The 27,921-nt window shown below is 38.2% G+C and overlaps 2 protein-coding genes and 1 long non-coding RNA gene across 20 annotated transcripts in view; 2 read left to right on the top strand and 1 right to left on the bottom strand.

Annotated features, from left to right (window-relative positions):
* Positions 1-15,009, top strand: part of LOC112996606 (uncharacterized) — a 21,633-nt gene extending 6,624 nt beyond the window's left edge. The window contains exons 2-3 of the long non-coding RNA XR_010388412.1: positions 460-5,686; positions 10,692-15,009. This is a non-coding gene — a long non-coding RNA (uncharacterized LOC112996606). The remainder of the gene's footprint in view (positions 1-459; positions 5,687-10,691) is intronic.
* RMND1 (required for meiotic nuclear division 1 homolog) lies at positions 3,116-27,921 on the bottom strand. 18 transcript variants are annotated; one of them, XM_064509141.1, is made up of 13 exons: positions 27,616-27,698; positions 25,884-25,934; positions 23,927-24,447; positions 18,782-18,890; positions 15,341-15,416; positions 14,967-15,006; positions 10,400-10,500; positions 9,049-9,155; positions 6,845-6,909; positions 5,847-5,923; positions 4,505-4,625; positions 3,567-3,683; positions 3,116-3,309 (listed from the first exon to the last, which is right to left on the bottom strand). In XM_064509141.1, exons 3-13 carry the CDS (start codon positions 24,431-24,433, stop codon positions 3,277-3,279), a joined length of 1,353 nt encoding a protein of 450 aa, XP_064365211.1. In that variant the 5' UTR covers positions 24,434-24,447; positions 25,884-25,934; positions 27,616-27,698; the 3' UTR covers positions 3,116-3,276. The 18 variants fall into 18 exon arrangements, with proteins under 18 accessions (XP_064365211.1, XP_064365219.1, XP_064365222.1 ...); XM_064509149.1 differs by lacking the exons at positions 25,884-25,934; positions 27,616-27,698 and adding an exon at positions 26,573-27,357 and having other exon boundaries at positions 23,927-24,011; positions 24,197-24,447; XM_064509152.1 differs by lacking the exons at positions 25,884-25,934; positions 27,616-27,698 and adding an exon at positions 26,573-27,357 and having other exon boundaries at positions 23,927-24,011; positions 24,197-24,384.
* Positions 27,755-27,921, top strand: part of CCDC170 (coiled-coil domain containing 170) — a 64,891-nt gene continuing 64,724 nt past the window's right edge. Inside the window, exon 1 of the mRNA XM_064509154.1 lies at positions 27,755-27,909. Within this exon, the coding sequence (XP_064365224.1) occupies positions 27,779-27,909 (131 nt within the window). The 5' untranslated portion in view covers positions 27,755-27,778. The remainder of the gene's footprint in view (positions 27,910-27,921) is intronic.

The raw sequence follows: 27,921 nt of genomic DNA, 5'->3' as shown, positions 1-27,921 counted from the left end.
AATGTGAAATGCAATGCAATCAGGTAAGCAGGAGCAGAAGAGAGGACAGCCTGGGCAGAAAGGAGCAAAAAGACTCTGCAGCCAGTAGAAATATTCCCTGTAAAAACTGGACTGGAAGTCAGGAATCCTGACTCTCAGCATTCTTTGTTGTTTCACAAATAGCTAGTTTCAAGAAGACTCTTTCTAGCAGCAGATCTGGCAAAGAAAATCAGTCTTCTACAAGTTGCCCTTTACCTCATTTGATTAGAAAAAGCACAGATACAAGCTATCTGCACAGCTGGGATCTTTTTATAAAAAAAGAGGTTCCACATGAATGGAATTTTGCCATTCACTCTTGTTTTAATAATTACATTTAAAAGACTAAAATTTTAGAGTTCTGGATATACCAGCATTCCTCTCTGTTTTTCCTTGTGTAATCTGTATTTATTACAATTGTACTCATTTTTTGTTTTTCCTTAGGTGACCCTCACTGGATATGACAGACCTATTTTGGTGATGAGTCAAACTGTAGTTCACCACATGCCTATGAACTGTGCAGTGAACAAGGTTGTTTTCAGTTAAACTATGAAGGAGTGTGGTGGACAAGACTTAGATAAGAAGGACATGTTCTCACAGTTAAGGCAGTTTGGTGTAGCATTTGGAACTGGATTCTAATGTTGTCTTTGCCATAAAACTTCCTACTGGTCAGGTCATGCAGTAAACTTAAAAAGGGTCCCTGTGGGTTGTCCAACGTGAAACAATCCAAGATTGCAGGCAGGGAGAGTATCCCTAAGTGCTATTGAGTTCAGTGAGAGCTCTGCCTTATGCACGTATTGGGCTGTGAAAGCTCAAGTAAGGCTCTTGATACGCTCAACTTTGCAGCTGGGTCTTGGTTCTCTATGTGTAAATAAAGTGAGAATATTCTCACTTTGTAAGAGATTTGTGTAGATCATTGTTTAAAAACCTCATACTCTAATGCAGCTGCCAATAGGTATGTTTGTGAAAAAGATCAGTACAAAGTTTTTAATGTAAAGTTAATGCTTGAGGTTGTATATTGAAGATGAAACAAAACCTTCAACAGCCACTAAACGGAGTTGGGATCTTGTAAAAGGAAGAGTATATGATGCAGACAGACACTGATTTAAAGTTGCAAAAGTAACCATGCTTCTACTGTTTTGAGATGCTGGAGTTGGTAGCTCTTCTATACAGTCTTAAGACTGAGTATTGAGATACTCAAATCTGATCACTTTATGGATTTAAAGAGCAGCAAGGAGTCCTGAAGTGACTCTGTTAAAACCACTTGTCCTGATAGATGCATTTGGCCTGCAAATTTTCATTTCAGCAATTTAGTTGAAATACTGAAGCCATTAAATGTGTGCAATGAATGAGAACTTAAGCCTAAGATGAAGTATTATACTCAAATGGGAGAAAAAGTCTATTTAGGTGAAAGGATGAAACAAATGTTAGAAAAATTACAATCTAACCTACTTTATTTCTGGAACTGGAATTAAGCTTAGTAAGTTTTTCTACTATGTAAAGGATCTAATATACTATTTCTACATTAATCTTATAGAAGTCAGTAGACCAGTTTCGAAGAGCTGTCCTACACTGTATTGTAAAGCTTGTCATCAACCTGTTCTGCTGGCTGATCCACTTCTGTAAATGTTGCAGATGGTTCAGATCATCTCAGCAGTCCACAGAACTAGCAGTAAATTGTCCAGAACCAAGGTCTCTACATATTACCTGTTTTGATTTCTCTGAGTTGACAGCCTACTCTTAAGAGGAGTTGCTGCTTAGTAGGAGGCTCCCATGGCACTGGTAACATAACTTACTGCTAAAGGATGGGCCTATAATCAGATGTTTTTTCTAGCTTTGCCTGATTCTACTTTCTTTCCCCAGGTACGTCTGATATATTCAACAAGAGTCTTATCATCATGTTCAGATATACTGTTTTAGAGTGAGCAGAGAACTTGCATGTAAGCTACTGTAAAAATAATCTCATTTCTAGCCAAAATGTAGTCATCATGGCTACTTAATGACGCTTCAGTAGCTTTTAACAGAATTCCTGTTATGTTACTGGGATGTTATATTTTAATCTTATACTGAAGCAGATACGGTGGATTAAACTGCATAACTAAAGATTCTGAAAAAGATTATCAAATAGCTGTTGTGTACTAGTTTCTGGGCTAGTCTAAAGACCTGTAGACTACGAAGGGTGTGTGTGGGGGAAATTTACCGTAGAGGTTAGTTAAGATATCTTAATCTGTAGCGGTTGTGTACTAGTTTCGGGGCTAGCACTTTGAAAACACATTTAGAAAGAGAAGTTGAGTGCTGAAAAAACTCTCCACTTATGAGAGCACGGTAACATTCTGGAGATAGTAGTCTAAAGACCTGTAGACTAGGAAGGGGGGGGGGGGGAGGAAATTTAGTTAAGATATCTTAATCTGTAGTAACTCACTCCTTGCAACCTATACTGGTAAGAATCATGTAATATGATAAGGTGGGCAGTCTAGTAGTATGAGCGAAGTTTTGTGAACCTCACTTCAGGTTCTTGTTCTGCTACAGCTTCCTTAGTGATCTTGTCTAAGTTCTGCTGGTTATTTTATATAAATACCTCATAAACACCTGTGTACCTATATAAATACAGAAAAAGTTTTTGATATGGATAGAACATCATTTAAAGAAAAAAAGAACAAACCAACCTTACCTAGACTAAATAATGACAAGTAACTTGATTACTGAGAGCAGTTGTGTTACACTAAGGTTTTTTCTTGGAAACTAGTCTTCCTGCAGAAAGTCTCATTGCTATCCAAGAAGGACCTAAGGACAACTGTGGAAAATTTCATCTTAATCAGAAAGGCATGAAGTAGCTGAAAAGATGCTTTTTATTTAGCCATCAAAGGGACAGGGTGGTAGACTCCTTCAGTGAATTATTATAGTCACCACAGAGGGACCCATCTCTCTGTCCTTGTTTATTAAGGGAAAAAAGCTAGATCTTTACCTGAGGCAGTCCTGGATGCATCTAGCCCAATCACTAGAAAACTCTCCCTAAAAATGCATAATTTGTGTATCAGCTTCACACTAAGACAGCTATAGGTTAAGACTTCTCTAACATCACTGTTACAGCAACTGGGAATAAAGTTCATGGATTCATTTTTTATTTGAGTAGGTGATGTACACTTATCACGAAAGACGACTGCAATATTTTTTCCAGAAATTTACAATAGACAGGAATGTTCTTGGCAATATTGTCTTTATAGTTCTGTCAGTTTTCTTCCTCTTTAGCTTCTTCTGTGTTCAGAAAATTACTCTGGCAAGTTCAAACATGACCTGTGGAATAACAAATACTTAATATGAATTTTTATTTGCTTTATTAATTATTAATAATTTAATAATTAAATATACTGTAAACCAGATAATCTGAAAAATAACTACAGCTGCAACTCAAAAGTTACTTGCAATAAACTGAACACTAATCCTTTTGTAAAATGTGTTACATGAATAAGCTAGTCTTGTTCAAATTATGAAGTATATAAATTGCACTTGTGTTATTACATTCTTCAATGTGATAGTGTAAACAAACCAACCTCTATGGTGATGAGTATTACTATCATCCACTCGAGGCGCAGAGCATGCTTTTCATTCAGGTGATTTCGCATTAGGTCTGTCAGCTCCATGCAGTGCTGAAGCTTTTCATTCATTACCTGCAACAGATTCCAAATATATAGCAAATCTGGATTTCATAAATTGTATGAGATCACTAAAAAAAGGAACTCAACCCAGAAAAGGGTTCACTGAACATAACGGTTGAAAGATTAATTTCTTTCCTCTGCAAAAGAACAGAACAATGTCCTGTAGGACAACATGTACAAGTTTTAACACTAATTAGTCCATTATTCCAATGGGTTCATGAAAAGAATTAATACAAATTTAGGTAACTATCTGCAGCTACTAAACAGCTACTGGGTTATATATAATCATGAAAATAGACACAAGCAAAGATGATGCATGTTATGGGAATGCCTCAGACAGTAATTAAATATATATTTAAGGTTGCCCTAGTACCAGAAAAGGTAGTTTTCATGCTTCCTGTTCTGTTCTAGCAGCAAGTATTATGTTACTTTGCAATGAACTGAACTGGATGATCATGTCAGTAAAAAGACTACTTCATATCTCTCTCTCTCCCCCTCTCTCCCCCTCTCTCCTTCTTTTTAAAACTGTTTTCTTGCACTCATTCCAGAACAAGAACTAAAGCTCCTCTTCTTAGAGCTGTATAAAGCCTAATTTCATGGCTCAGGAAAGATGCAATCAATTCATGTAAATCTAGATGGTTGAGGCAGGGTAATTAACCTAAATCAGGTAAAGGATGCAAGTTACAGACTCATAGAAAAGGGTATAGTTTATGGGATCCTATCATTGTTTATTCAGTTTCTACAATAAAAGCAAACATTCATGGAGCAGTCTGCAACCATGCTAAACCAAAGACAACTGATTTGAATGTGGAAAATTCTCTTAAGACACCTACCTTAACTCTGCGATTAATGTTGAGAAACTGGCAGGTCTTGTCATAAAGCTCTTCTAGTTTCTCTCTATCCCAGTAGAAGTCAGGTGTTATAAGCAGGTCTGAACTCAGATTTATACGGTGTCTAAAAAGAATGGTTACAACAGTACAAAGTTCTCTTGAGTGTTTACAGAAGCAAATATTTACACAGCAATTAAGGAAAGTTTTCTGCAATTTCAGGTAAATTATGAAAAACATCTCTCCTCTTTCATAGTAAGAGAATACAGGTTTAGTAATTATTAAAATTGGTCACATCTGAAACTTTTCTGAGAATACTGAAAGATGCAACAGCCTCATGCAAGAACTTGCTTTTGCCATATGGCAACATTATCTCTTGTCACCTTCCTTCTTAACTTCTGATATCTGTCTTTATGCTAGCAGTTCACTGAAGCTCATGAAGTGTGAATTAAAGTTAATGGGCAGGTCTGTCACAGCTTGTTTGTTATTTCAGAACTGTTAAGCATAACAGATACTGCATACGGGGATATGTGAACAGAGCGTGCCTTTCAGAACCAAGTCTTTATTCCTCAACGGTATAAAAGCCAAGAGCTAGAATCTCCCTTCAATCTACTGCTCCAATAATCTTTGGGCATTTAGACTATCATTGTACACTACTGACAGGCCCTTCAAGTAGGGATATAAAATTCAATGTTTAGAAAAGGAATTGCTTTTTTTCATCTACTACTTTCTCCACTGATTTTTAAGAGTCCTTTGTGAAAAAAATGTATAATGCTGTGTATTCCTGATGGCCCAGTTTCATTTGAGAGGGGAAAAAACCCTATGAAATTCTTACAATGTAACAGTAGTTTCTGAGCAAGTCTAGGGAAAGAACAGAAGTCTCAGGAGCAGCCAAAACACTAAAAAATTTTATTAACTCTAGGCCAGAGATAATGGTTTTATATAGCTTTTTGCTTCCTCCTGGTATTCTTTTGCATACTGCAGTATCTACTATAATTACAGGTCATAGGACATGTACCACTGGACCCAGAGAGGGAGAAGGGTGTGGAATTTGGCCATTTACAATGTGCTTCTTAATGCCTGTCTGACAGTTGAGATACTATAGTGTGAGTGGTGAGCCAGTGGGAAGCGCAGTCTGACTAACATAGCAGCGCATGTGGCCTCTGACCCACAGCTGGTCAAAAGAAGGTAAGGGAATCCCCCCCTCTCCCCCCATCTCCCATCACAAGGTGTTTTAGGTCAAACTGTGAGCTACTCCAAACCTTCAAGAGTATTCCAGTCTTTGTATCACACAGAACTTGATTTTAAAATCTGAATGACACAGTATCTTTAATATAACAAAAGTTACCTTAATGCAAACAGTTCTCCAATTTTCTGCATTACATCTGCATGAGACAGTTTCACCTTCCTTCTTGACTTTAGTATCTGTGGAGAAGATAAGTTTTTCACTCTTTGATCAAATAAACTGGTACTAGAAATTAAGAAGTCTGAAATGCTACAGCCTTAAAGTGTGTACATGAGTTAAGTATGATGTGCATTCAAATTTTAACTCTTAAATTTTGTTTTCATACTGCCTTACTTTCTACTTTGAGTTTTGCAGCCCTGATTTACCTAAATAATGTGGGAATCTAGGAATATTACCATTCTGCTGTTCATCCAGGTCCTTCAATAAATCACTGAGCATGCCATCAGCATCAATACAGAATCTTAGAACGTCTTCTATGAATGATTTCCTGAACAGGAGATCACTTATTCTCTCTTATTACTATTGCTATTTTTAAGTCATGACATTGTTCTTTTACCTTGCCACTGCTTAGCCTTTTTATAGACGACTTCTTCCCTTAAGGCAAGCAATGGATTACCATTTATTTACCTCATTAAAAAAAATAATCAGGATTTCTCTTTGAACCCTGCAAATCTAATTTTTACAACATGCAACATGATATGGATCTTGTATTTTAATTATGCCATAGTTTTTCCATCAGACTTAAGTTACTCACTTAACTCTTATTAACATTCATATTAGAGTGCACTGCTTTGAGATTAAGCTGCCACACAGTATGTTTGGTCAGCTTTTTAAATGCTGCTTGTCCTGTTATGCATGAACATTCACCAGTGGCAAGTGCACCACAGGGTAAATATTATTCCAATGCAGAAAACATCCCACCTCTAAATACTTGACTTCTTGTACCACCCCTTTACAGGTTTTCTGAGCTCTATGTTGATGGCTTTACCATCAAAGTTATTAATCACTCAATTGTTTTCTTCCGTATCCTCAGCTGTATCTGACTGATCTTTTACAAAAAACAGGAGAAAAGGAGGGGAGAGGTACAAACAAGACCTCACCTCAGGAATTGACTGGATAGATTCCACAAAGTTATCCAGTAATGATTCCCAAATAGCCAGTTTTACTGCAACACAAAGTTGACAAGGCAGAACACTGTTAGAGGTATATATGCTTTCGAGTAATCATAATTTTAAATCTGCCAACACACTATTTCAAGAAGCATGTTAATACATAGAGTAAGCATTAATGTTAAACAATCCATGCTCATACCTCTATGGACAAATTTGGGCTGTGGGTTAGTCCAGCTCTGGGTAAAGATCAACCTGAGCTCAGCTCTTGTCTCCAAAGGATCAGTTCAGATCCTGGAGAGTTTTCGCTTCAACTCAGGTCTATGTTTTTGAGTGCTGTTTAACGCTCTACTGTACAAAGCCTTTGCAAAATGGACTCCAAGGAGGCATTTCAGAGGCTGGAGATAATTAGCTCTGCTGGAATCAGACTGACTTCACATGGTGCTGCAACAAAAAGTCTGCACTGCCGTTTTCCACAGTGCCCTGCAGAACTCATACTTTCCATTTTTCCACTATTTGATGCAGCCTACCCAAACAGTGGAGAGTTAGCTTGTATATATACACAACATCTGTACTTATTGAAGCTAAACTAGAACTTAAGCAATCTCCCTTCTCGTTTTTGGTGAATATATTGTTTGCTGAAGATATAAAAGTCCTCTTCGGTGGAAGCTGTTCAGCACAGGCAATGGCACCACAAGTCCTATTACAATGGATTGTCTCTATATCTCAGCTTGAACCTGAAAAGATGATCTCTACAGATCAAGATGATGTAATTCAGACTCTTTGTTCTTTAAACCTCACATTCCCAGATGAGAATGCAGTAATAACAGATCAGTTTCAAGAATTAACCCAATTCACTCAGAAAAAATAAAACAGGAAACATTCAATTCTCAAAATGAACTCTTGTCTTTTGTGGTAATAATCATTGGCATCATCTAATCAGGACACTTTCAGTAAATCCAATACTGAGCATTTTTCATGCTCTTGAGTACGCAGGTCTAATCCAGTCAAAGGCTAATATGGTATTTAATTTAGCCCCTGATAATAGACAAATAGGCATTTTTGGCAACAAGTAATTATTTCACAGAGGTGGTTTTCTCTGTGTGCTAAGACTGAATTTGACTATACTTGGACCCTATATTATTACTGAACATTTCATTGTCTTCCTTTATGGTGCACGTATCTCACACTAATATAAATTGGTACTAAGTATCTCCTGGGAATAAATCTCTTGCCCCGATATATGTGGCACCACTCTTCTCATGTATTGTGGCTTTATGCATAAGAAAACTATGGAAAACTAAAAGCTTCCCCCCTCCCAGCCCCACCCCAATATCTCAAGAACTCTGGCTTCCTTTGACAGTGAAGAACCATACTGTTATGCTGTACTCCTTGATCAAATGGTGTATCACTTCAAAAATACGCATGCTGCTTCTTGATGTCTTTTCTGTTTAAAGGTGCACTTCCCCATGTACTACATGAATCTTGTAATTTCCCCTAAAAGCAGTAGGGGTAGACAAACCAGAGTTTCTTTTACAGCCTTTCTGAGGAGAGCCTTACTGCTCCTTACTTCTGCTCCCATTTCCTACCTCATTCAATGTCTGAAGCAGCAGAGATCTGTAGTGCCACAAGCACCACTGCTGAGCCTGACTTATTCCCAGTGCCTGCCGCTGTCTCTGGACAGAAATACCAACTTCGGCACAGAGCCCTAACTGGTAAACCTGGCAAACTTTTTCTGTGACTCTAGTCCACACCTTTGATACTAGTACATCTTCCCAGCTGGGTATCACTGCTTTACGTTTCTCTCTTCTTTAGCTGGAATCTAGCATTTTCTGTTAGAGGAACCGATGTCAGGATTGATTATCTAAGATTACTGACAGGTTTCCAAAACTGGACTCTGTACTTGTCGCTATCCTGGAATAGCTCTTTAGGATGGGGAACAGGATGAAAAAGACAGAAGTTTTACCAAGCAAAATATGTTTCTTAATATGCTGAATGAAGTAATTCCAATTTACAAAATACAAGACAAAAACTACAAAAACTAATCTGCCCACTGAAGAAAAATCAATCTTTACACAATTCGTCAAAACTAGACATTGCCTTCTCCTCCAACCTGTCACTGCACAAGTCCCAGTTATAATAACATTTCACAAGATCTGTAGTATAGTCTGATATTACAAACAATATTAACTTACCAGAAAGACAAAGAGCATTTGAAAAGGCGAATTTCTGCAGAACAAATTCATCAATATCCAGCTCAGAATTTAGTAAGATTTCTCCTTTATGAAGCTTTGACTGCCCTCTGTTAAAATAGGATTGAAGCATCTTCACTAAGTCACCAGCAAAGGAACATTTAAAGAGCAATCAATATTGCAAAAGATGGTTGTTTTATACACAAATAGATACCTATATGGATATCATCCCCATCCTTGCATTTTACTCATGTCCAACCTCACAGTAACCAAAACTAACCACTGAAAAATCACTTCTTCAGTTTAAGATTAATATTATGACTGACTTTTCTAGGTTTAGATGAAACTGCAGCAAGCTGTGGTAGAAACCGCAGCATTGCTATATGCACACAGATAATTCAGAGTAAGCAGGACACTGGCCTTTTCCTTCCCACTCTCCATCTCCTGTATTATCTTTTTTTCTTCTCCATTTCTCCCGTCACTTCTTGACATCACTCCCTTCCTGCCATGGTGTTACTTTCCCCCAAATCTCTACACCTTAGTGAGTCAGCAGCAAAGAAAGTAGGACATCAGAGTCCTTCAATTTATCATTTGTAACTGCCAAACTTGCATAAACACTGTGGAATATGTCAGGAGTCACAGATTCCACAATTGGACGGTAGAAACGATTTTCAAATAGCCAGGAAAAAAGAAAGTACTCTTATTAGCTTATTTAAATAGGCTCAACCTTATTAGCTCAGCTTCTAGCGTTATGATGTGCTGTCTAGGAGCACAGTTTTTTTGTGCTGTTGGAAAATTACAGATAAATGATACAGTCATGTACATTGAGAACTATTTCCACAGAGAATTTTTGCTCACTGTCATGAAAATATGTTTAACAAGACAAGGTAGCTTGTCAGATTTCTCCTTCCACAGTGTTCAAGTTACACCTTTCCTAGGAAGAGAAGTATGTGCAGAATACACCTTTGTATGTGAACCTAGAGGTGACTGAGGAAAGCTTATGCAGAACTTCTCCTTTAAAATCAGAGTTATCTCAAAAATGCATCTTTATTTTTTTTATGAGGCGCATAGCCTCTGTTTGGGATTGCTGAACAACATGTTTAAGTGTTTAAGTTGTGCATACATGGAGTTTCATAACTTACAAAATTTGGTACATAACCACGTCACACGGGCTATTAATTGTAAGGTCAACAGTTAGGCAAAATTTTTGAATTTAGATTTATTGTTTTCTCCTTTCCTTACTTTACTCATTTGAAAAAGAGTAAGCAAAGCTATATTTTTACTAGTTGCTTTTGCTCAAGTTTGTTTTAGAAGTCTATTAGCTTTTATATAGAGAGTGCCTGAAGATACTTACTCTCCTTTTCGATAGTTCATCTCTTCATTCTCCCAGTGTACTAATGCAACTTCATATGGCTGAATTTCATGGTGTTCTAGCACTTGCATTATATTCTTCATCTAAGAAAAAGACAATTGCATGTAAGAAGAGTTACTGTGCAGTATATAATCACTCTGCAAAGATCTTCTAGTCTGCAATAGGTTGATGAAGGCTACTTTCATGCTGGAGTTACTTAAATAATGCTGAAGAGGTGTGCTAAGTAGTTTTGGTATTAGAATAACTTAATTATTAATACTGTTTATTTCTGAAGCTATCTGTGACTGTGTGGAGTAATTTTGTGGCTATGAAAACCTGCAAGGAATCTGTGAAAACTAAAACCATTTAATGTCTGCACATATAGAAGAAGGTAAAGATTAAACACTGCAGCAGCAAAGACAATGCAGAAGTATTCAGCACTGTAACAACGAGCTATTGCAGATTTTGGTAGAAGCCTGAGTGTGGGACTGAACTTTAGGGTAAGTACATCAGGTGGCTGGTTTTGGTAACATGGCTAGTTTGCTGAAATCAATAGTTTTGTTTCAGCTACCAGGGATCTGGTTATATTCCAGAAGTCCTTTTTCACTACAAAAATCTGTTAAATGGTTTCAACTGCCTGCATGTGACCCTGCAAACAGTTAAATGTGCAATTTTACTTCAGAAGCAATCTCATTGTCATTTTATTCCCAAACATGCTAAAAATTGATGCAGAAAGAAAAGGCCTTGTCTCTCTCAAATCTTTCTCCTCTAGCATCTAGCTTAAGATCCCTTATCCTCGCTCCTTTCTACGTGTTACAAGTCTCCCTTCATACAAATCATTCTGCGGTTAGAAAAAGTTCTGAATTAAAAACAGCACTCACTGACAGTTTTTTAAAAAGAAGTTAGCTACAAAACAGCCACTAAAACAAAAATATACTTTTGGTACCTAAATTCTTTGAAGAGGTGAATCTTGTACTTAAAAAAAACTCTCTTCAAATAAATATGGACTACTCAATCTTTCAGTGCAAAACTCTGTGTTAGTAAATTGTTCATGGAGCACTTCCTCCAGCTATATACTTTAAAAATCAGTTGGATCGCCTGCAAGAGGGATTTTCTTTGCAGTGCTAGCTTTCTTCATTGCTGTCATGAATTTTGGTGATACTATCTAGATAAGGCATGATAACATTATTCATTGTTAAGAGAGGCCTACAAGCTGCAACTGCTTGTTCCATTATCCTGAATTTAATAGTAGCATGATCAATATCTGCCATATATTCTAAATATTGTGGTAAAAATAAAAGTATGAAAAATTATTCCATATTCCATTGTTTAAGCAAAGAAATGTATGCTGTTTGACCAGTAAGCTTGGCCAACCAGTTATGCTGTTTCTGGGGACAGTTCAGCAACGCAAACCCTGCTAAAACAATGCCAGAGTTTAGCCAGTCCATAATGCAGCATGTCAGATTTCAAGAGTGTATTCACTTGGATCCAGATACCCTAGCTGGCTTTGTAAAGTCATTATTATTAACACACTAATAACTATGCTGTTAATAGGCTAACAGTCCCTTCCAGAACTATAACCAGCTCAGGCTTTCCAGGGCCAGTAGAGAGTACAATTTAACACAGCTTCATAGACCCTAGCTGACTCTGTGCAATTCATATGTCTTGTAATATGCATATTTCCAAAGTTCTTCCATCACTCTGGATAGTGAGAAACTATATTTAAAACTGGCAGTTTTCTTTTATCTATTCAAAGTAATGCAAAAGCTTCCACCGATTGGTGTGAGCTTCTTCTAGGCCCACCCTGATTTTATAGAAGGGACTACCTGTGACATAGTACATTTAATGAAAAGAGATGTTCTGGATTGACTGAATGCAAGCTCTTGCTATTACAGGCAAACACTTTGTACAATTCCCCTTTAAAAAACAGATGGAACTGCACCCAGAAGCTAGCCTGGCTTTTTGCCCTTACTACTTCTGCTGGGAAAGCTGCTCCACAAAGTTCCTCCTCAGGTATTAAGCCATATTTTAAGTTTTCAGTTTCTATTTATTTGTGATCAGTCTGTAGTTACTACTTCCTGTGTTAAATGTCCCTTAATTTAAAATTTTTCTTCCATAATAATTGTTCTGGAGTATTTTTTAAAAGCAGTTATATCCATTCACATCCATTCTTTACATTCAGTTTTATTGCATGTAAGTTCACAAAACCATTTATCATAGTCCAGTCTCACTAGTGCCTTCCACAATGGCATTAATACTTTTCTATCCCTAATGCCAATGCCTTGGCTGATACAGCATGCATTACAACTCATCTTTTTTGTATCCAAATTATGTGCTGCTCAGGGTTATCCTGTACTGACACCACCAACACATATCTTTTCCCATTTACAAGTTATGAAGCCCCAAATTATAAACAATAACTTCTGTAATTAGTCTTGCAGCAGGGCATTGTGTGTCTGCGTTATGTGTATTTCAATTTTCCAAACTTTGATTTATCATTTTGGTGGTTAAGAGGGAAGGCAGTGGAGATGGGGCTGTTTGTTTTTGTCACTTCTCACATGCTTTAAGTGAACTTTTCTCTCACCAATGATTTCTGCATTCTAAAGAACAGTGTATGGTTTTGGGCTGATACATAAAATCCTGTCTACTTTAAAAAACATCTAAATGTATTTTGGTTTATAAAATACAATTCTAATAATCTGAAATGACAGAATAATACCGCATCCAGGAGCCACCCCCAATTTTTTTTAAGAATTGAAAAAAAATATTTTTAAAGATTAACAAAGCCAATGGGAAATATTTTTAGCTTTTCAGGTCATATGAAACACTGGAACCATGTTATATAAGTACCAGTATTTATATGAGACTGTGGATAGATGACAGCTTCTGGGTCCAGCTCTACCAATAGAAAAGGTTACCACAACCAGTGGCTGGGTACAACCCTCATTAAAACAATTTATATTGTTGGTTTGAGATAACCCAGGTATTTTTTCTGGAAGAAAACGAAGAAGCACTACATGTTCTATCAATAGATCACTGTCTCCTCCACGGCATGTTTGGATCTGTAAGAGGACATCAATTAATAGCTGTATTTGTATTCATTACAATCGTCCTACAGTAAAATCCTGTTCTGTAGAATAGAAACTGGAGGGGTTTTTTCTTATTTTAGTTTTGGTCCACTAAAATTTGTGCATAAAAAACACTCCCTCTGTTTGAGCAAGCTGTTTTCAAGTTAAAATTTTGACTAGGATTTGAAAAAGCAGAAGAATCCAGCCTTCCTCTATTTATGAATAAAACTAACAATAGACCAACCAAGGTTACTAGCCCTGACAAGAAGAATGTGATGTCAAGTTTTCAAAGGTACTAAAGCATGTAAAAAGGTACAGCAAAATGAGGTCTTTCCAAGTATCCCAGGGGGTAAAGGTGCTCAACTCAAAAATCAGTGGGGTTAGGCAGCTGGTTTTCTGTAATACCTGTGAATCAGTATTGTTTTATAGCCATAGCAGCTTAAGTGTGCTACAGGAAAGGTCTGGAGGGAAAGCTAATATTTTTTTGTAGACCAGCTGATATAGCAGAGGAGGAAGAAAAAAAAATAAAATAAAAAAAGGAAATCAGGAAAATTTCAGGTCTGAAGCAGAAGCGACAAACTTAAATCCAGAAATTGTTCATGTGTGGAAACAACTACTCTGTGTTTTAGTATATTTTAATGAAAATCTTTCTGTGAACCTCTGTGCATCTCCATATCATCCGTCTAATCACCAATTAGTTCCACGTATCTTGCATACAGACAAGACTGATAACTTGTATTTATACATCTGACACTCAGCTTTATTTAACCAGAGTAATAAAAAAATAAAAGTATTAATATATAAATATCTGTAAATAATTATAAATATATTCATAAAAATAAATATGCCTGTAGCATATCCTTTTGGTCAGCAAACCCACCAAATTATGATAAGGGATATATTGATTCTATGTCAACATATTTTGATGATTATACCAAACTATAAAAAAGAACGTTCCTTTAGGAAAATTACTAGAAGAACAAAGCAATATAAAAAAACCAATTGTTCACAAATTTTGGCTTTTTCAAAGTTATTAAAGTACAAGTTTTGAGTAGTTTTGACTTAAACGGCTCTGGAATCAGCATTTTCTGCTAACTCATCTTCTGTTACATAAGTACCTTTCAAACATCCATTTTAAACTTTTCATTTCACAGGTTGATTTTTCCGATTTATTCCTTCAGTATGTATAGCTGCAAGGATTTTCTTTCTATCAGTCTCACTAGATCAAGGTTTCAGATTTTTGGCCTTAAGTAGAAAATTTCATCCACTTTGAATGTGACACACACATTTGCTCATTTTGTGCAGAAAGACAAGTTTTAAAGATGACTTATCAGCAACCCACACGCTTGAGGACAGCAGCAGGCAAGCAGCTGCACTGATTAAAAGAATCAGTCCTTTTCCTTCTGAAGAGATCCAAGCTCCCAAGCAAAACCCAAGCATGCAGGGCTTTGTGGACTGACAACACATCTACTTATGAAGTATTAACAATTTGCTCGACTTACAGTTTTCTCTTCCACATTCCAAAACACAACAGCCCCTTCCCTGTGAATTAAAGGAAAAACTGAGGTGAAATTACAGTATTTAAAATTTGCTCTAATGCAATACTCAAATTGTACAGTGGCAATTCTCGTCACTGTGAATCAAGAAATGTAGTCTTGTTTATATGTAAACATAATAGTCACTTTTTAACCACAGTAATGCAAAACATGAAAAAGCTAGTTATTTTTAATTATTTCAATTATTTTGATTTAATGATTGGACAGTTATTCCTTGAGGTTCATGAGGAATATGATGCAACGATCTAGCAAGCTGCACTACTTCTTTCACAGGATTGATATTGTAAAATAATATGTTTCGGGCATGGTTTACAACTTACCTGAAGAAAAAAATCATGCCAGCATCATCATCTTTTGCAGATTTCTCAGTGCCAATCACCAAAACATTTGCAGCATCTAGTTTAAAATAAACAAACAGGATTAAAGTTCTAAATACAGAACTCTCTGGATTCCTAAAGATGATAGCTACAAACACAGAATTACAGTTCAGCAGTGATTTGATAACACTTACTTTGAAAGTTCTGTATTTTATTTTTCTGATGGAAATGCTTGCCAGAAAACATCTACAATATAAAAGTTCACCGGTTCTCTAAAGCTTCACACTCTATACATACTTGACTGCTATGTTAAACTTCATTGGCAACTTTAATTATGAAATATAGCATTTTTGAAGAACAAAAGACTCAAGGGAAAACTGTTGCAGGGCAACAGTAAAAAAAACAGGAACAGAATAGAGAACACAGAACTGATGTGTAATGTGAGTGAACCATGGAAGTCTGCCCACAGTTGCAGAGGAATTACCTTTCAAATATGCTTGCACAGAAGATCAAAATCTCTCTTTTCTATATAGCAAGGAACTAATCTGCACTCAAATTTTGCTGACCTTGCTTTGACAGTCAGAAACATGAGAAAGCATATCCCCAAGACAGCAGAAAGTACATCTGCATTTGCATTTTCCTTTGAATCAGGAACATATTTGTGAGACAAATCTTCCAATCACCCCTGTTTACAGCACTTTGATTTGCATTTCAGAACGGTGTCAGAGTGTACAAATTGGATTTCTTTTGCATGAAATTAAACTGAAAGATCGACTCCACAAGTGCAGCTAAGATACTCCAACCACTAATAATGCTCACTCAGTACAGAGGACCAAACTCAAGCTAGTGCAAGTAGAATGTCTGAAAATGTACATGGTGTAGATGGTGGGTTCTCAAAACAGTTTTTTTCTATGGATCTGCTCCTATTGTACTGTATGACTTGCTAACATAGACACAGCTACAAAAGTCCTGTTGTAGTTATGCCAAAAAAAGTCTACTTTCCAGCATGACTCATCTTGTTTGAAGAACTAGTGAAAGCTAGACCAGCAAAAAACCCTACCTCTGTTGTAAAGTGAGACTTTGGAAAGAGGAATTTACAAAGCCTAACACACACAGCATTAAAACATTCAACCCTTTTGCAGGAAGATCACAAGTTAAAAGCCAAGGCATCAAATTCAGTCCGTGTACAAATTCCACCATTTGCTTTACTGTTAAAGCTGACAAATAGAGGCCAGGTAGACTAAGAAGGCAGGAAGAGATGACTAAATATTGGATAAATTTTTGCTAGCAACTGAATCGAGATCATACAGTTGCTCTGTATGAGCCCTTTAAAGACTTCCCCATCACTTGTTATTCCAATTCAGAAAAATATGACTTGATTAATTGTGAGAGCGAATTTGGGGTGTGAAGTTGGAGTTCACCATGGAAGAAATATTTATCTGCATCTTCTTCTCACCTGCCTTCCAAATATCATTCATACTTCAATTTTATTTATCCACTCCAGCTAAAACATGTACAGTGGAAGTGTATTTGGTCCATTGCAAACATGGGTACAGCCTCTAAACTATTTCTAAAGATGTCAAAAAAAAAGAATAATGCTTGGGAAGAACACTACAAAGCAACAAATCCGCACAATGATTGTTAATTTAGAATTCTACATACTAATATTTTTTAATCTTTTAAGATACAATGTTTGAGTTAGTAACCAACTATTGTATATCCCCATGCCAGCAAAACATCAAATCTGCTGGCACAATCAAACATCCTTTCATCATTACTTCCTCCAAAATTTAGACAAACAGAATATCTATTGTGAAGAGTCAAAAACGCACCATAAAGAAATGAAAGAACTGGCAAGACCCATACTTTGAGGGTAAAATACCAGGGTCAACAATATTTGCCCTACAATAATTCACAGTCATGCTGGGCACTGTACAAAGCTCCTATCCTGAAGCAGTGAAAGAACCCAGTATTGTTTTTAATACAAAGAAACTACAAAAGAACATGAAGCCTATGTTGTATAGCACCTTGTATTTCCATGTTAATCTAAGCAAGATGACCCATAGTATATCTTGGGTTTAAAAAAAAAAGCAAGATTCTGTTCTCACTTACGAGGTCACACACATTCTCTGATCTCGTCCCCCTTTCATAATAGAAAGTTAATATAAACTTCCCTAATGCACTCCCACTATAGTACTATCCCACTTTGCCTATTAAATGTTTGTGAGGCAGCCAGATATTTGATAACCTCTGCTGAAATGCCCATAAACAATACCATTCATTCCTCTTAGCTTCATATAATCTCTTCCTTCAGAAAATATAAATTCCCTTATACTTCCAACATAGGAAAATCACAGCTTTTCTAGTGCATAAGGTCTTTAAAACCATCTAAAATTCCATTTGCTTTTCCTCTTGTGTACTTCAGCTATTTCCAAGCCATACTTTCCGAAGTCTTCAGATATATTTTGTATGGAATGTGAGCCAATTATTTTGCTCAGATATAGCTGAAGTGAAGCATTCAACAGTTACTAGGCTACACTTGGTCCATTACAGAATATCAACTACATTCTCTTTACTGGAAATAAACACCTATAGGTATATATATTTTACATTTCACCTAGTCAGCATGATTCTCTCCTGCATGCCTTCCCTTCTTTACAAATTAAACCTAGGGGTAAGTCATAACATATACCACAAGAAAAAAAGTACTGAAATACCTAAGGACAAATAGAAGAAGTATTAAAAAGGGTGACTTCACTAACAGTAAGCTGAGATGTCCTGCCAAAGTCTAATTTCAAAATAAGAAGACTTCAAAAACGTCTGTTTTCCACTATTTAGTGTAAGAAAATAAATAACAAAAAACCCCATGCCCTAAAGACAAAAACATTTAGAAGTGGAAATACCATCTTAATTTTCTGCCTCTCTCTTAACCAACTGCAAAATATTAGGAGATCATTACAGAAATAAGATACATAACAAGTGTTTCCCTACATTCTCAAACTATAATGATTTTCATTAACAAAAATATAGGTACGTAAAGAAGGTGCAACACTTCAAATTATAAAACTGGTTGACAGTTGAAGCACTCTGGTATCATATTACCAAAACACTCATATAGAAAGTAGAAATTCTTTTTATCGGAATTTTTCAAAATTTATTTTTTCTGCATGCATTTCTAGGACTATCTCATTTTTCAATACTTTCAGTACAGGTTAACAGCCACTGCTGGTGATACTGCTAGTCTGGAAGGTTTAGGTTTATGTTCTTTTTTTTTTTTTAAAGTAAATTAAAACTTTAAATAAAACTATATTGTTTTTAGGAAGGATGACATTTGCCAGTGTATTACCAAAATAAGAACACAAGAAGTTATAGAAAATTATACTCCTCACCCATATTTCATTTCCCAAGGTATAACATTGCTTTTAGTATGTTTTAAAAATCTACCTCTAGGCAAACTTGTTATTTCAACATATCCATGTGAAGTCAGGTCATGACACAGATTACCAAGATGATATTCATCTGCTGTTGCAAAGGCAGTGCACTGCATCAGATTCTGTGCCAAAGGAATAAAGATTTAAGTTAGGGAAAGGCTGAAGCAAGATGTTCATACAACATTTGTCTGGCTCAAATTTATCAGAGTGACATTTTTCATTTACTCACTCTGTTCTACGGTAGCATTGCCACGCTATCCTCCCAGTGTACAGATACTAATGAGATTAGTTATTCCCTGTTAAGTGGGGAGGCAAAAGTATCCCATTTTCACAGACTGAGACCAGACCAAGTGAGGTGAGTAAGCTGCACCAAAAACCTTTGTGACAGAGCCATAAACTGAGCCCTTCTCTCCTGAATACTAATCAAATGGTCTAACAGTAGAGCTATACTTGCTATTACTCTCCCATCCTACAGCTTGTGACATACTCAGCTGACCACTGATATCAACAGCAAGACACCCCCAATATCAGCTTAAAAGAACAATGTTCTAGAGATAGATAGGGTTAAATGATCCCAGCTTCCTTAGTCAAGCATGAGTTCCAACTGCAAGCATTATGTTCCTCTCAGCACAAAGCTTGCTGGCCAGGTAACTCCTGGAATATAAGCCATCTTAACACTGCAGCACAGAAAGCCACAAGTCTTCCCTGCCAGTCATAGTTCCTACATATCTAGTGTTGCCTCTTAAATCTTGCACGAACAATATGGTCTCAATTGCAACTACAGTCAGACAGTACACAACAGCCAGAGTTGGTCTCAATATTCCACAGTCTTAATTAACTAAAATGCCATACTGAAACAAATAACTAGCACACTGTAAAAAGATGGGGAAAATGATGTTGTCATACACTTGTAATGAGAACGACTCATGCGTGGCAAAGAAATCAGAAAGTCATCTGTGTAAAGACTTTCTTGATTAACCAAACAAGTCACAATAAACTGATTTAAAAATTCTGCTACTCAGTTAAAATACATTTCTTTGTTCTGATACTATGTATGTCCCATGATAATGTTTTTCAGTACAATGTAATGGAAGATATCCAGAAAGCAATGCTTTTCATTGTTGATCAGTCACTTCCCAGCTTTCTGTAACAAATACAAAACGGGGATGTAACTAACAACAAATGAAAAAAAGAACTGTACTCATCTGCAAGCATTTATACCCACAGCACACTTCAACCTAAAATCCAAATGATATTCTCACAACACTCAAACACCATCAAACAACAGTGCTTGAAAAGGATTCCTACTCTTGGGTGCGGGGGAGGCCTGTTATCAGTGATCAGAATGGAGGCCACATGTTTAAACTTTCTTTTCTCTTTTAATGTGAACATTCTGTGATCATTTCCAAAGCTTTGCTTATTTATCATTTTGTTTCATAAACACTAACAGTTGTATTATACTGCTATTCTACTTTCTTACTCTTATGACTCCAGGAATTTATACAAAAATACACTTTAAAACTAATTTACAGTATTTAGTGAGAAATTTTATAGGCGTATTTCCATGGCTGGTCTACAAAGCTGAGTTAACAGGGGAACTATATTTAGCAGAATAACAGTAGCATTTTATTTTCAGTTCATTTGCTGGCGTACTTTCACAGAATTGCATTATGACACTAGTTGCTATATAAATCCATTCTCAGTCTCTAAATTACCAATGCAAATTATATATTTCAGATTCTTCTGGAAAGCTCTGGTTATTAGAAGTGCCCATGTTCTCCCATGGGCACTTCTAATAACCAATTCTGCCCCAAAAGCATTTTTTTGTCAAGAGTTAGAGTGTGAACTGTTGTCTTCTGGCTAGTATATGATCTGAAAATCTCTATCCTGTTCTATGCTTTCCATGGTTTATTGCTTGTACTATTGTTCGTTTCAAAACAGATACACTACAGGACAGACTTTCCAATTTACTAATGTGATTTTAATTTCAATGTAGAGACACTCCAGTTAGCACCAGAAGTTGGCTGCTAAGATTACCAGCCTGAAATAGCATTTCAGATATGCACTAGTTTTTTTATAGTGCATTCTTACACCTTTACTGAAAGCCCATTCAATTGGTACATTTTAAATTGGGTTCAGTTTGAGATTAACATACCAAAAATCTAGGTGTCTACAGGCAATCTAGATGGTTAAGCTCCCATAATAGTCATAATAGTCAATGGAGATATAGTCAAAAATTCTGAACAGTGATTCAGCTAATCCTAAAAATCCTAGAACAGACATGACTGACTGGTCAATCTCAATCCCATGCTTTCTGTTATATTACCTTCACCTGCAAGCTTCAAAGGAACAGAATGTACAATCTGTATTGGTGCTAGAAACTCCAACTACCCTCCACAGGCTTCCTTTCTGACTAAAGCTGTGGGATTCATTAAAATGCTATTCTGAGAACCAAAACAATTAGCAGATTAGCCAGCCTAGGTCCCTCAACAACTCAGTTTAGTATAGGCTCATGTAACATAACTCAAATACCGTAATTCTTCACTTAACCCATCCCTTCCATCTCAAGGACACAGAAATTTTTAAGAAAGAAAATCTGCAGAAAACATCACCATAGGAATCAGTCTTTATCTTAAGGATAGAGTAGCTACGACACTTCTAATTGAATTTCAAGTTTTTTTTTCTAGATTACATGGCTATAGCTTTAAAAATTAGCTCAGAGACTATTCACACCTTCAGACCTTATGAGATTAACCAAACTGAGTGGTAGTGCTAATCACTGAGGGACTGACTAAACCAGTTAACCACTTTCAAGGAACTCTTCCATCTATCCTGAAAAACTGGTCCATTTACCATTGCTGGTGCTTGGCATTCTACCTGTGAACAACACATGAAGATGTGTACTGGGGAAGGATGAGAAGCAGCCTGTTCCTGGACTATAAGGTTGTTAACTGTCAAGACTTTCTGAAGAGAAAACATGAGAGACTTTCAGGGTTCATCTAACAGAAAATCTTAAGAGCAGGTCTATAGTTAGCATCCAAAGGGCACATTGTTACAAACTACTAAGGCAGCCTATGGGGAAAGAAGACACAGCAGCCTGGGCTTAGCTAACTGCAGTGACAATACAGACTATGCTATGGAAGGGTCCTTGTTTACCTCAAAGCACATATAGCAAGAAAAGACCAGCTTTTCATGACACCAGGATTTAGAGAAAACAGACAGCACACTGAAAAAAACTTCAGAGATTCTCAATTTGCTGTATTTGTATCAGTCATATTGCAGAAATCAGTCACATCTTTAAGTTAGTTCTCTGTACTACATATGGATATGGAAATATGTTAACAGATTAAAAAAAAAAAAAAAGAAAAGAAAGAAAAAGCTTATTCCAAAATGCTGTCAGCCTGTGGAGTCAAGGTGACAGCATGTCAGCATCCTTGTAGGTGCAGCTATCCATCAGACAAAGGCACAGAGGGTTTGTTCAAAAATAGCAAATGTTGTTAGGTTTGAGTTTATGCGATTTCTAGCACAGCATTATGCAGTATGGAATCTTCCTCAGAAAGTATATTATTATTTCAGTATTTCAGGCAGAGTTTTCTCTTTCTTCACAATGGAAGAAAGTAAAAATAGCTATGCATATTACTTACATATATACATATATGAAAATGTGAAACAAAGAAACTGCTAGCATTCTAGGTTCACTAGCTTCAATGCTAGCATTGAGGTTCACAAGCCTCAAGTCTACAAAATTGTCACTTTGATTCACCCAACAAATAAAAGAAGCAGGCTCTGAATATAATGAATAACAGGCCTGAAACAGCATGAAGGGTTTTAGAACCAGTTCTTTCTACACCTTTTTTCTCTCTTCCAAGCAACAGGAAAATTAACTTGGGAACTAAGTTGTCTATAATGAAATCTTTATATTAAAGCATATTCCTGTTAATCATACAACATATTGAACAAGAGCTTAAATCACTAGAAGGCAAGCATTAATACATTATTTTCTGTGCTCATATTCAGCAGAACATGGAATGGGCACATTTTGCAACGTGGAAGTTATTTCCAAAAGTGCAGTACTTGCCTCAGTCTCAGCTATAGTACTATTTTACTAACAATACCTGGAACTCAGTTGTTATTGTACCTTGGAGGGAACAACGACACTTCTTCTGATACCGGGATTTTTCTTGGAGATCTTACATTCAAGGTAAGCTTACTGTCTGTCTTGCTTAGTATTCAAGGCCTGCAAAGAACTAGATTAAGGACTGGCAGCTACAAACTTGCACTATTCCACTTACTTGTTCTGCATATATAATTTTATCCAAAGCAGTTTGTTGTTGCAGATAGTCTGTATACCTAGGAGGCTGGAGATCAAGGTACTATTTCTACATACAGAATAATTTTCCTCAAGTAACACAGGCTACATCCATGCCTCAGTTTTCCTACTGACAGAACAGAAATAAACTCCTACCTTTCTAAAATGCTGTAAAGTTTCAAATATTAAGTACTTTCAGATCTTCATATAGCTGTTACTGCAAAAGTGCAGTTTATCGCTAACAATGAAATAGAATTTACTTTGCTACAGTGTTAAAGTTGTTTCACTATGGTTTGAAATGCTATGACTGTTAAAAGAGAAAAAAAAAAGCATTCATGCTCAAGAACACAGCCTGAGCTTCCAAAACCTAATCTGAATATTTAAGATTTATATTATTTACTCTTATCTTTATTTCTGTTAAAAAAAATAGACTGAAGGCTTAAAACTTTACAGAACTGAACAAACAGGGATGCCTAGGGAAAGTTAAATTATTCTGAAAACTAGATTTTATTTCTCAACATTAAACATGATTTGATACCACTAGCTTAAACTATTTTTAATGGATTTCATGTCTTCCAGTTTTAGGAACCAGTTCTCCTCCCTCCACTTTTGTTACAGTTAGAAAATCTCCATTTTATTTTCAAAATAGCAGACACTGGTTTCTAATAAGTTAGTTTCTGTTTGCAGAGTTCCAACCCCTTTGTGACCACATTAGAGTAAATATTGAAAACCACTCACCAAATAAATATATTAATCTCATCAAAATATTTTTCTAAACACAAATCTGAATCGAAATTAAATCAATAAAGTTCTCTTAATGCTACACAGACCACAAATTTTGTACTTTACCTGCGTATCAGACAGTAGTGGCTGATTAGTTCTGGATGGCTGCTTGGTCCTCGGTGCCTTTGGTGGCCTCTTAACTGGCTGGATACTGTGTTTTGGAATAATTTTACCAGTTGATACAACTGAGTAACATCTTGCTGATATGCCCCTAAACTTTTTAATATGCTCTTTACCGAGTTTGTAGTTTTCCGTCATTGCCGCACCAAAACCTTCCCAGGGTGGAAAAAAAGTCTCCCCACTCTGATAATATATGTTTTTTCCCAAAGCTGATACCTTTCCTCGGAGCAACTGCCAATTCTTGACTTGGACACATTGACTTGTCACACAAGGGGTACCAGTTTTCAGAGGACAAAAGTTCCAGATCTTGCCTGCTGTTCTGTCGGCTGTTCCATCAACTTCATTACTTAGTTTTAATAGTGGACATCCAATTTTATTAAAGCTTTGGCATCTGCATACTTCTGCTAAAACACAGGAAGATCTAGTCAGAAGGCCCAGAAGTTTCAGTCTCATTGCTTCCCTCAGAACTGTATGTAAAACAAACAAAATCCTCCATCAACTCTTTGGAAAAAAAAATTATTTTCCCCTTACATAGAAGGTGACCCATATTCCTTTGGCAAGCATTAGTACTCCTAAACACGTAAGTCGTGATGGGTCTAAACAGCTTTTTCTCAATGCTATGTAAACAGCCTAATTAACATCAGCACATGTTATTGAACTCTGGGCTTGCAATACAGGATGAAAAAGTACAATTGGTTGCTATGTCAATAAGTGGGTACATTTCCCCTCTGTTGCTCATTCTGTGTAGCACTCTGAATAAAACCACTAATGAAATTACTCATGGACAACCAGTCATCTTAAAGAGCACATCAGAATTTGTGAATCATTATTTTATAAATAACAGAAATGTTTATAAAATATATTTTATAAATATAAAAATTTACATAGAATTAGAAATTTTTACATAGAAATAGAAACATAGAATTAGATTACTATGTGCTTGTATGGGAATGTCACCTACAGAACACGCATACTGACCAACATCAGCTGAAACTATTATATTGCAAACAGCCCAGCAAAGATTCAGCTCTGTCTGTCTGTCATGAATAAAGTGAAAGCCAATTAAATCAGGCTAAGGATCCTGCTATTACATAATGGTTCAACAGGAACTGCAAGGCCTGCACGCAGGCCTCTCTGTGCTTACAGAAACTTGACAGTATGATGCAATTATAAAAGCTGGAAAAAAAAAGAACTGTTATTCCAGAACATACTTATGCTACACTGTATGTGTTAATCAAATAAACTCTAAAATTATTTATAGGCGGTAGACTAAACACCTCAATGGGTGTGTTTCACTTAGTGAAAAACTGCAGTGTCAAGTCCCTGCTCCCACCTATTTTTATTAAACAAAAACTTTTGCCTGATGACAGAACCCATTTTCAGCAAAAAATTATTCACACAAGAAAAAAATGCATAAAATAGAAGTGCCTCAAGTAGGTTACTTTGAAAAAATTGTCAAATTGAGAATATTTTTCCAAAAACTGTGTACATAAGGATCTTCAATACCATCCACTTAGTGTAATAGTTTAAATAGTCATTTTCTTGTGAGAACAATCATTTTGTAAAGACTGGAGCAAATCCTCAATTCTGACAGGGATATCTGGATGCTATCACAATACAGACACAACTAAAAAAAAACCTACTTAACACTACGGTTCTTAAGAAGTGTATACTAATGATGTTAAGAGCTGTATACAATTTAAAAAAAGGCAAAAATATCTCTAAGCTGGTAAGTAATTGACGTTGGGCATAATTTTACATGCTCTTCACTTGTAACTTTTTTGTCCAAGTCCTAAGCCTGTTATTTACACAGTTAGTAGAATAAACATATTATTTTTATTTTAAACTTGTCCTGTATTTAAAAACTAACCCAGAAGAGTCTGCACAGGACAGGGTACATTACCTTTTTAAGATGTTACCTCTGGATAAGCACGAGCACTGAAAAACTCAACACCTGCATCCCAGGACAGAATATATGTATGTCAGTCTGGTGGGCAGTCAAGAATTAAGACAAGGAGAAAAGTCTCCTGTAACACGGGGTAGCCAGCAGAAACAACTCATAAATGCCTGGTAAATACACTTTCATAGCCAACAGAACCTTATGTCCAATCACAGCAACCCCAAGGATGATTTTTTAACTGCATAGGCGTAGATGGGTTGCAAGAAAATAGTGATCCTATTGCCTAAGATGCATCACAAAGCCTTAATGCCAGATTATCATAGCGAAAGTACCTAGCTATAAAGTATGTCCAAAATTAATCAAGAAATAATCAGGATAAAGAGCTACCAGAACAAGTTAGCAGCTTACAATTTTCTGAAGAGCAGAAACAAATCTATACTACACTTTCCAATATCACTTCAATGTAAGATACACTTTACACATGAATATTGTCTTTCAAGATGGAGTCCAAAATTACTCACGTATAGTTAACAAAAAGTCAATAAATCAGGGCAGTTTGGCTGAATGACAGATCAGCTCAACCACTGTAGTACTATCCGGTCTAGTTTCCAACAAATCTTTTCAGCAATTCTACCATTTGCACGTGACCGCCACGTGCAGTGCGTAAGAAGGACAGAAGACTTGTGCCTCACCGACGGCGGAGGCCTAGCGCCGCGGGCCAGGGCCGACCCACGGCGACCCGAACCACGGCGGCCGAGGCCTCTGAGGACGAAGGCAGGGAGGCATCCAGGGCGGGCCTCTCAGAGCGCCCACCGCCGCGACGCAGCATTACTGCCCGGTATCCGCGCCTACAACTAGGTTTAACCGCCCGCACACTTTTTCCAACCGTCGCCCCGGGAGAGGGGGGAGAGGCCTCCCCTCCCCCGGCCTTCGAGAGAAACAACGGCCGAGGCGGCCCGCCCCCCCACCGCCTCCCGCGGCGCCCGCCTCCCATTGGCTGCGTGTCGGCGCAGGGCGGGAGCAGGCTGCCAAACAGCCAATGAGAAGGGGAGCGCGTCGCGCCTCCGCAGGAAGTGCAAGACCGGCGCCGCCGCCCTCCCCTGGCGGCGCGGAACGGCTCTCCGTGACCTCTGCGCTGCCGAGCGTTACCGCGCCTCGCCGCACGCCTGCCCGGGCGCCGTGCCCAGCGCGGGGGCCGCCCTCCCCCCAAAGGGCCTCGAGCACCCACTGCCGCAGCGGCTGTGGATACCAGAGTGAGAGGGGGGCAAGGAAGCAGGCGGGGTAACCTCCCCCTCCAGCACAGCGCTGTCTGAAGGCGGAGGGATAAGGCAGTAAAATACTCCCTTTTCCATCTCACGGGCAGGGCCCTCTCTCGGCCCTCACATCGCTTTTTCCTCAGCCTTTAACCTCTGCCCCGGCGCGCGGACCTCCCACTCGCGGCACGATCAGGAACAAAACCGCCGCGGCGCGCCCTTCCTCCCCCAGGGATTACAACGAGGCCCAGGCCCGAAGCGCTCCCCCCTCCACCAGCCGGGGACCGCACGACATTCCCCACGGCGCAGCCCCCGCTGCAGCTCTGGCGGCAGCCGAGCGCGCCACCGCGGGGAACGGCCCTGCAAGGCGCAGGGCAGGCGAAGCCTGCCGCGCCGCCGCCCCTCCCCTCCCGGCGCCGGGCGCGCCGCCCGCCGCCGCCGCGCCGGGAGGGCGGCCGCCTGGAGCGCGGCGCAGCACTGACCTGGGGGAGGGGGCGAGCTCCGCGCCGCACGCGGCCCCGCCCACCGCCAAGGCGCGCGCGCGCGGGCCGCCAGGCCCCGCCCCACCCTGGCGCCCGCACGTAGCCCGCCTCTCGCCGCCCCCCCGCCCCCATCCCGGGCCGCCCGCCGACGTGCGCGGCGAGGATGGTTGACCTACCCGTAACGTCCGGCTGCCTCGCCCTGCTTCCGGGGGGCGGGCCCAGCGGCTCGGAGGGGCGGAACAAGATGGCAGCGACAATGGCTCTACCGGTCTCCCTCTCGGGCAGGTTTAAAGGGTCCGTCGGTGC

The sequence above is a fragment of the Dromaius novaehollandiae genome, chromosome 3, assembly GCF_036370855.1.
Source record: "Dromaius novaehollandiae isolate bDroNov1 chromosome 3, bDroNov1.hap1, whole genome shotgun sequence".
In the NCBI taxonomy this organism is placed as follows: Eukaryota; Metazoa; Chordata; class Aves; order Casuariiformes; family Dromaiidae; genus Dromaius; species Dromaius novaehollandiae.
Note: the sequence above shows the minus strand (reverse complement) of the source record. Positions and strands in the feature narration are given on the sequence as shown.

What these genes read in the sequence shown, in the direction of transcription:
- RMND1 (XM_064509143.1), bottom strand. Translation starts at nt 24,433, where the DNA reads ATGAGACTGAAACTTCTGGGCCTTCTGACTAGATCTTCCTGTGTTTTA. An exon ending in GGCATGATTTTTTTCTTCAG is followed by an intron (nt 15,007 to 15,340) that starts GTAAGTTGTAAA and finishes TTTAATTCACAG; the next exon opens with GGAAGGGGCTGTTGTGTTTT. An exon ending in CTATCCAGTCAATTCCTGAG is followed by an intron (nt 5,924 to 6,844) that starts GTGAGGTCTTGT and finishes TCTTCTCCACAG; the next exon opens with ATACTAAAGTCAAGAAGGAA.